The sequence below is a fragment of the Caloenas nicobarica genome, chromosome 1 (genome assembly GCF_036013445.1).
Source record: "Caloenas nicobarica isolate bCalNic1 chromosome 1, bCalNic1.hap1, whole genome shotgun sequence".
Classification (NCBI taxonomy): domain Eukaryota; kingdom Metazoa; phylum Chordata; class Aves; order Columbiformes; family Columbidae; genus Caloenas; species Caloenas nicobarica.
Window position 1 is genome coordinate 181,758,117 of NC_088245.1, and position 7,379 is coordinate 181,765,495.

At 46.1% G+C, this 7,379-nt stretch overlaps 1 protein-coding gene across 1 annotated transcript in view; it reads right to left on the reverse strand.

Moving 5' to 3' along the window:
• Positions 1-4,278, reverse strand: part of OLFM4 (olfactomedin 4) — a 29,440-nt gene extending 25,162 nt beyond the window's left edge. Inside the window, exons 1-6 of the mRNA XM_065658669.1 lie at positions 4,198-4,278; positions 1,835-1,912; positions 1,151-1,228; positions 469-546; positions 241-318; positions 14-91 (exon numbers count right to left, since the gene is read on the reverse strand). Coding sequence (XP_065514741.1) covers positions 14-91; positions 241-318; positions 469-546; positions 1,151-1,228; positions 1,835-1,912; positions 4,198-4,278 — 471 coding nt within the window. The remainder of the gene's footprint in view (positions 1-13; positions 92-240; positions 319-468; positions 547-1,150; positions 1,229-1,834; positions 1,913-4,197) is intronic.
• Positions 4,279-7,379: the final 3,101 nt, after the last annotated feature.

Sequence of the window (7,379 nt, forward strand, 5' to 3'; positions counted from 1 at the left end):
GTAAGGGTCACACCTCTGGGGAAGTGCGCAGATCACCAGTTGTCGCGCTAGGCTGAGGCAGATCCAGAAGCGTCGTATTGAAAAGAGGGGTCTAAAAAGCAATGGAAAGCCTTTTCAATGTGAATTCATGCCTATGGCACCATCCCTTCCTCACCAGCTAGCCCCAGTCCTACGAAATAGGACATGAGATCCTAAATTCGTATTCTTCTGGAATTCACTGGAGAACAGTAAGGGTCACACCTCTGGGTAAGTGCGCAGATCACCAGTTGTCGCGCTAGGCTGAGGCAGATCCGGAAGCGTTGTATCGAAAAGAGTGGTCTAAAAAGCAATGGAAAGCCTTTTTCAGTGAGAATTGCTGCCTATGGCACCATCCCTTCCTCACCAGCTAGCCCCAGTCCTACGAAATAGGACATGAGATCCTAATTTCGTGTTTTTCTGAACTTCACTGGAGAACAGTAATGGTCACACCTCTGGGGAAGTGCGCAGATCACCAGTTGTTGCGCTAGGCTGAGGCAGATCCAGAAGCGTCGTATTGAAAAGAGGGGTCTAAAAAGCAATGGAAAGCCTTTTCAATGTGAATTCATGCCTATGGCACCATCCCTTCCTCACCAGCTAGCCCCAGTCCTACGAAATAGGACACAAGATCCTAATTTCATATTTTTCTGAACTTCACTGGAGAACAGTAAGGGTCACACCTCTGGGGAAGTGCGCAGATCACCAGTTGTCGCGCTAGGCTGAGGCAGATCCAGAAGCGTCGTTTTGAAAAGAGTGTTCTAAAAAGCAATGGAAAGCCTTTTCAATGTGAATTCATGCCTATGGCACCATCCCTTCCTCACCAGCTAGCCCCAGTCCTACGAAATAGGACATGAGATCCTAAATTCGTATTCTTCTGGAATTCACTGGAGAACAGTAAGGGTCACACCTCTGGGGAAGTGCGCAGATCACCAGTTGTCGTGCTAGGTTGAGTAAGATCCGGAAGCGTTGTATCGAAAAGAGTGGTCTAAAAAGCAATGGAAAGCCTTTTTCAGTGAGAATTGCTGCCTATGGCACCATCCCTTCCTCACCAGCTAGCCCCAGTCCTACGAAATAGGACATGAGATCCTAATTTCGTATTTTTCTAGACTTCACTGGAGAACAGTAATGGTCACACCTCTGAGGAAGTGCGCAGATCACCAGTTGTCGCGATATTCTGAGTCAGGTCTGGAAGCGTTGCATTGAAAAGAGGGATCTAAAAAGCAATGGAAAGCCTTTTTCAGTGAGAATTCCTGCCTATGGCATCATCCCTTCCTCACCAGCTAGCCCCAGTCCTCCGAAATAGGACATGAGATCCTAATTTTGTATTTTTCTGAACTTCACTGAAGAACAGTAAGGGTCACACCTCTGAGGAAGTGCGCTGATCACCAGTTGTCGTGCTAGGTTGAGTAAGATCCGGAAGTGATGTATCGAAAGGAGTGTTCTAAAAAGCAATGGAAAGCCTTTTTCAGTGAGACTTCCTGCCTATGGCACCATCCCTTCCTCACCAGCTAGCCCCAGTCCTACGAAATAGGACATGAGATCCTAATTTTGTATTTTTCTGGACTTCACTGGAGAATAATAATGGTCACACCTCTGAGGAAGCGCGCAGATCGCCAGTTGTCATGCTAGGCTCAGTAAGATCCGGAAGTGATGTATCGAAAGGAGTGTTCTAAAAAGCAATGGAAAGCCTTTTTCAGTGAGACTTCCTGCCTATGGCACCATCCCTTCCTCACCAGCTAGCCCCAGTCCTACGAAATAGGACATGAGATCCTAATTTTGTATTTTTCTGGACTTCACTGGAGAACAATAATGGTCACACCTCTGAGGAAGCGCGCAGATCACCAGTTGTCATGCTAGGCTCAGTAAGATCCGGAAGTGATGTATCGAAAGGAGTGTTCTAAAAAGCAATGGAAAGCCTTTTTCAGTGAGAATTCCTGCCTATGGCACCGTCACTTCCTCACCAGATCACCCCAGTCCTCTAGCTCCAAAGCACTTTGGTTTTATTATGGAAGCCATCCCCAGCAACTGTAAAGTTAATTGGCTTTTCTGATCTGCTGCTGAAGCGACTAACATTTCCCCAGGCGCTGTGGCACTTAATAGACACCTCTTCTTAAAGAAAGGCTCTGCGTGACCTGTGCAAGGCAAGGAATGCTCAGCCTGCCCAGGAGGTGTGAGCTGGGGCTCCGACAGGCAGCCCTGGCAGATTGCGTGGCAGTCTAAAATGACAGTCCCATGCCTCCCTGCTCTAAATCCGGAGACCAGTGTCCTCCCAGCAGGAAGGTCCACTCCTCGCCGCCCGGTTCACACTCCAGCCTCTTGCTGCACACTTGCTGCCCCTTTCACGACAAGCTGTCAGGCTGCAAGCTGTGATGGCTGGGGCACGTGTGCTGCTCTACTACTGGCACCACGGAGGGGACAGTGTCCCACCCCGGGGAGGGAGCGCTGGGGCGAGCTGCCGCACTGCCAAGGATACAGCCAGGTCCACTCTGGGAGCCTTTTTTATGTAGTAAGACAATATACATCCCCTTTAACTTCTATATGTGGCTGGCGCCTGCCTTCCTGCCACAGCAAGGAGAGCGGGGGTCACCCCGGTACTGTGCTGTGTGTCCCTGAAGGTCTGCTGTGTCCCCACGCAGTGCGCAGAGCATGGCACATCACCGTGATGCAGCACACAGTCACCCACAGTGGGGTCTCACCGACATCTGTGGCAAACTGGGAACTGCAGCGAGACACCCTCACCGTCAAATGGTGTGACAGATGGAGCATCAAATGGGCTTCCCCAGCAACTGGACACTCACCCCTGGGTCTTTCTGCGTTTCCCAAATCCCCACCAGAGCCCCATTCCCAAGCTAGGGAATGGTGGGGAAATCCGAATGGCCGGCAAAGGGCAGGTCTATTAAAGAGCACGGCATAAACAAAGTTTTGTGGGACATTTTGTCAAATTAAACCCATTTGAAAAACCATTTGTGTGCTCGTATGATTACACTGAACATGGTGGGGGGGTGCAGCTAGTAGCAATTACCAATGGTAGGGCAGAGAGCATCATAAATTGTGTAAATTACACTAACAGTGGACTAGCTTAAAGATGATCAGACTGAGGAAAAATGTCTCCTGTATTAAGCTTACTACTCTCAGCTTATCAACATCTATTTCCACCTCCATCTTGACTTCTGCAACTTTGCATTCCTTGAGCAAATAAAGGTACTTTCCCAGGAGATGCTGACTTCACTGCCTGCATCTGCAGCACTCCCAGACTTCAAAAAATATAACTAGGGGTACATAGGATTTTTCTGGTTGGTGACTAAACCAGACAAATCAGAAAGAGTCATTTGGAATCAAAACCATTTTTTTCCAAATTTTAGGTAAAAATTACCAAAAGGCAGTCACTTCAGGTCAAACAAAACCAAAATGTTTTGTTTAATTTGGAAGAACTCTTGAGCTATTTGCAAACTTTTCCTCCTGATAATTTAAGCCCAGTTTTAAATTTTTTTTTAAAAAAAAAAAAAGGAAAAATAAAAGAAGAGGCAGTACAAAATCAAAACAACAAAACAAAACTTCCACTAATGTAATTTTTTACTTTTAAATTTTTTTCAAAGTTTTGTCTTCTCTCTTCCTCCCTGGATTTGTTGTTGGTTTTGGTTTGGTTTTTGTTGTTATTTTGGTCTTTCTCTGATTGATAGCTTTGATTTGAACTTCTCTCTTTCCCAACCTGATACAGTTTTATAGGGAAGAGAGGGAGCACCCCACAAAAACCACCCAGCATGGCTTTCAAGTGCCCGGTCACAGAGTATGACAGCAATCATGCAACTGGAAAAGCCTCCACCTCCCAACTCTTTCCACATCAAAGATGTGGATCCTTTCCCGCTATAAGCCCTTGCTAATTAATTAGAAGACACACAGAGCATTTAAGATCCCCTCAGATCCTCACTGGGAGTTGCATTCATCTAACCAAAGGCAGAATTTGACTCTGATTTTAAACCTGTGCCTCACTTTTACATTTATTACCCAGTCCCTATACATTAGTTGGGGGGAGGATGGAGGAATACTTTAAACTTTCTCTATGAAGAGTTCTTAACATTTGCCTGATAATTTTCTAGCAATCTTAAAAGAATTTTCAGCAACCTGAAATACATGAGAAGACAAGAAGGCACCAAAGCTCAGGTTATGAGAACCAAATCTTACCACCTCTGTTGTTGCCATTGTTCCAGCCAGAGCAATCATGCTTTGCATGAGGAGCCACACAGCCACCTGTGTGTGCTTCATCTTCTCAGCCAGCAGATGTGACAGCAAAGGGACAAAGGAGGTCTTTTATAGTAGAGCCCGGGGATTTCCCCAACCAAACCTTAAGGAACTTGTGTGATATTTTTTTAAGTTTTTGGAGAAGTGATGCCATTAAGTCATATAATAATAGGTGCCATATACTAACATACAAAAGAGATACTTACCATCAGAAATTAATGACATCAGATTTCCTAACAGGAAAGCTTTCCCATATGGTACGGTATCTAATCTTAATCTTGGCTATGCAGAACATCGGGTACTTATTTGTTAGGACAGGTAGGCAAACATTTCCTCTTACTGTGACTCAATCACAAAAATTCTTGTAGAGCCTTTTTAAGTTGTGCAGACAATACGGGTCTGGGTAGTATTTATTACTTCTTATAGGTACAGAGTAGAGCAGGTCAGGTCAGACTTTTCACACACCAGAAACATCCTCCCCTTATTTCAAAGGCCAACAAACTTTTGACAATATGTAAAAAGGGGGTCTCTACAGCTTTTCAGTTCCCTCAGCTCTCACATACCACAGGTGAGACACAGACTATCTCCCCCCAGTTCCCTCCCAGTAAGGTTATGTCTCACACATCTACGCCGTGTACCCATTAATCCTTACTGGTGCATTAACACTGTGTACCCATAGATGCTTATTCACTTGTTCTCTTTTCACGGAACCACATGCCACCTGACCACAATGATTCACGGTCCTGTCCCTAAGGCACAGATCCAGAGAGAGATAAAGAAAGGCCACAGGCAACATCTAGTGTGGCCCCCACACTCCCCTGCTGTACCACGCCACCATACACCAGGCACTGATGTGCCTGCAGTTCCCAGGGCATCCAGCCCACCGCGGGAGCTCCCCACTTCCAAAAACCTGCCACCTTGGTAGAGTCAGCTCCAAGGCTCCACCTGGGGCAAGAGAAACTAAAATTTCTCTCCAGACCTCTGTGGATCACTGAGCTTGGTGTTTGGGAGGAAGGTTCCAGTCCGTACTAAGGGGATGGCCACGTCTGTGCACTTGTAAAAGAAGTCAAGAAATTCCTAGATCAAAACATGCCATCTCTTGCCACTTCCTGTGCCTGTATTCTCAACGCAACATTTGCCCTTTCGTTCTTCATTTTGTCAGACTTAGTTCTTCTACTAGGACAGCAGCAAATGGCTGCAGTTAGGTATAAGTAGAGAACATGGTTAGGAGACTCTTATTCCCTTCCAGCATTGGAGGGCAATGGTAAGGGCAGGAGCAGCGGTACTTCTGAGCAGCAGAATTGCCTCATACAAAACCTGTCTCCCAGCTGAAGAGCTCAGAAGGCTTTCTTGTGATACCACAGCACTATCAGCTCCAGGCAGCAAATGGGAAAGCTGAGGCATGGGCAGATCCATACTAGAAAACTCTTCAGAACAGTCAAGTCCATTGGGGTGACACATTTTTACCACAGTTTCGCATAAGTATAAGGCTCCTGACAGATTCACAAGGCTGGCAGCAGCACCTTTTTTGAGGAGTAGTTCATTTTGTAGGGAATGGATATAACATGTTCTTGCAGAAACACTTTTTCACGGCAGAAGCTGCATCTTCACTGGAGGATTTCATGGCTAATAATTCAATGTAGGATAGACAAGACCTGGAAGGCATGTGATAATGTCCAAGCAAAAAGAACCAGAGCTGTGGGGGTAGAGCAAGAAAATGAATGCAGGCCTATGCCTCTCAGGTTATAGCAGTCTGCTTTCCTGGGGTAAATCACAGTACTTTCAAGGGAATGGGGAGGCTGAAGCTGTAGCTACAGTGTCTTTGTAAGGGCTCAAAGCCCTGAGCTCCAGTTCAAGAAGAGCAGACTGGCCCCCATCAGAGCAGCTATAGGCTATGAACTGTCCTCTGCACTGTAAGAAAAACACTTTGGCCACTCCAGAGCAGAGCTCAGGTGCAAACAAGCACATACATATTGCAGATAACCAGTAAGCCTATGCTGTCCACCACATTAGCTCTCAGTTTACTCTCAGGTTGCAATATCCTAATATTGCATAATTGCCAATTCCTTTCCAGCCTGTTTTTTTTTTTAATTGAACCAACTGATCTTCTCCATACAGAATGCAGGGAAGTCCTGGAAAGAGATCACTCCTGAAAGGTGGCATTGATGAGGGTTTGCTCCTTTATCAACCCTGCCTGGTCCTAACTTGTCTTCCAACAATATCTCATCAAGTCTCTTACTGAAAAACACCACAGGGAAAAGCAATGATCACATCTTAGAGCCAAAGGGCCCAGAAGAGACCCAAAAGGACAAGTGCTTCATCGTGTGGATACAAGGGAAACCACTGGGCTGCTGTAAAGGAGACAGCTCTGAGCAGGGTGCCAACAGGGCACTTTTCCTGTGGACCAGGCATTATTCCCATGGATGGATGCATTCAGCAGGACAGACACAGCCTCACGGGAAGGCCTAACACAGAGAAGCAGGAAAACCAACCTGACGGTGCAGGTGCATCTGCATGCATGCAGACCTAAATGAGCAGCATGCTCCGTGTCCCATCCATGCAGCAACACCTTGGCAGCCTGCAAACTGCCTGCAGGCACCTGGCCACAGCACATACAAGCCCACTGGCCTTGCTAGGGCACCTGGAGTCCTGCCGGCTACAGAGAGGGCAACCTTGCAGCACACGTGGCCACACGCACAGGCTACAGTGCATACCAAGCAAGTGCAGTTTTGAAGGCAGCTTTGTGCAGTCAGCATAGACAGCCTGTGAATTTGGAGCCTGGATCTCTAATCAGGATAAAAACCTGTTTTCTGAGCATAACAGTGAGTCTCTGTTCTTCTGGAGGCTGGTACTGCAAATCACACACAAAGCACAATATCTTCTCACCTGCTTTTCTTTAATGTTTAAAAACCTGTTCTGAGATAGGAAGCAAATATTGGCTTAGAAATGATAGTTAATCAGTTGCTTTGGCAATTTTTCATGTATTTCTGTTTGCACACGACCACAGAGAGAGAATGGGGACCTACATTTTTATTCCTAGTCAAAGCATAATTATTACTAAATAAAAATATCTTCTCTAGATCTATGTAGAGCCCTTCATCTGAAAAATAAGTCAGACTCATTGT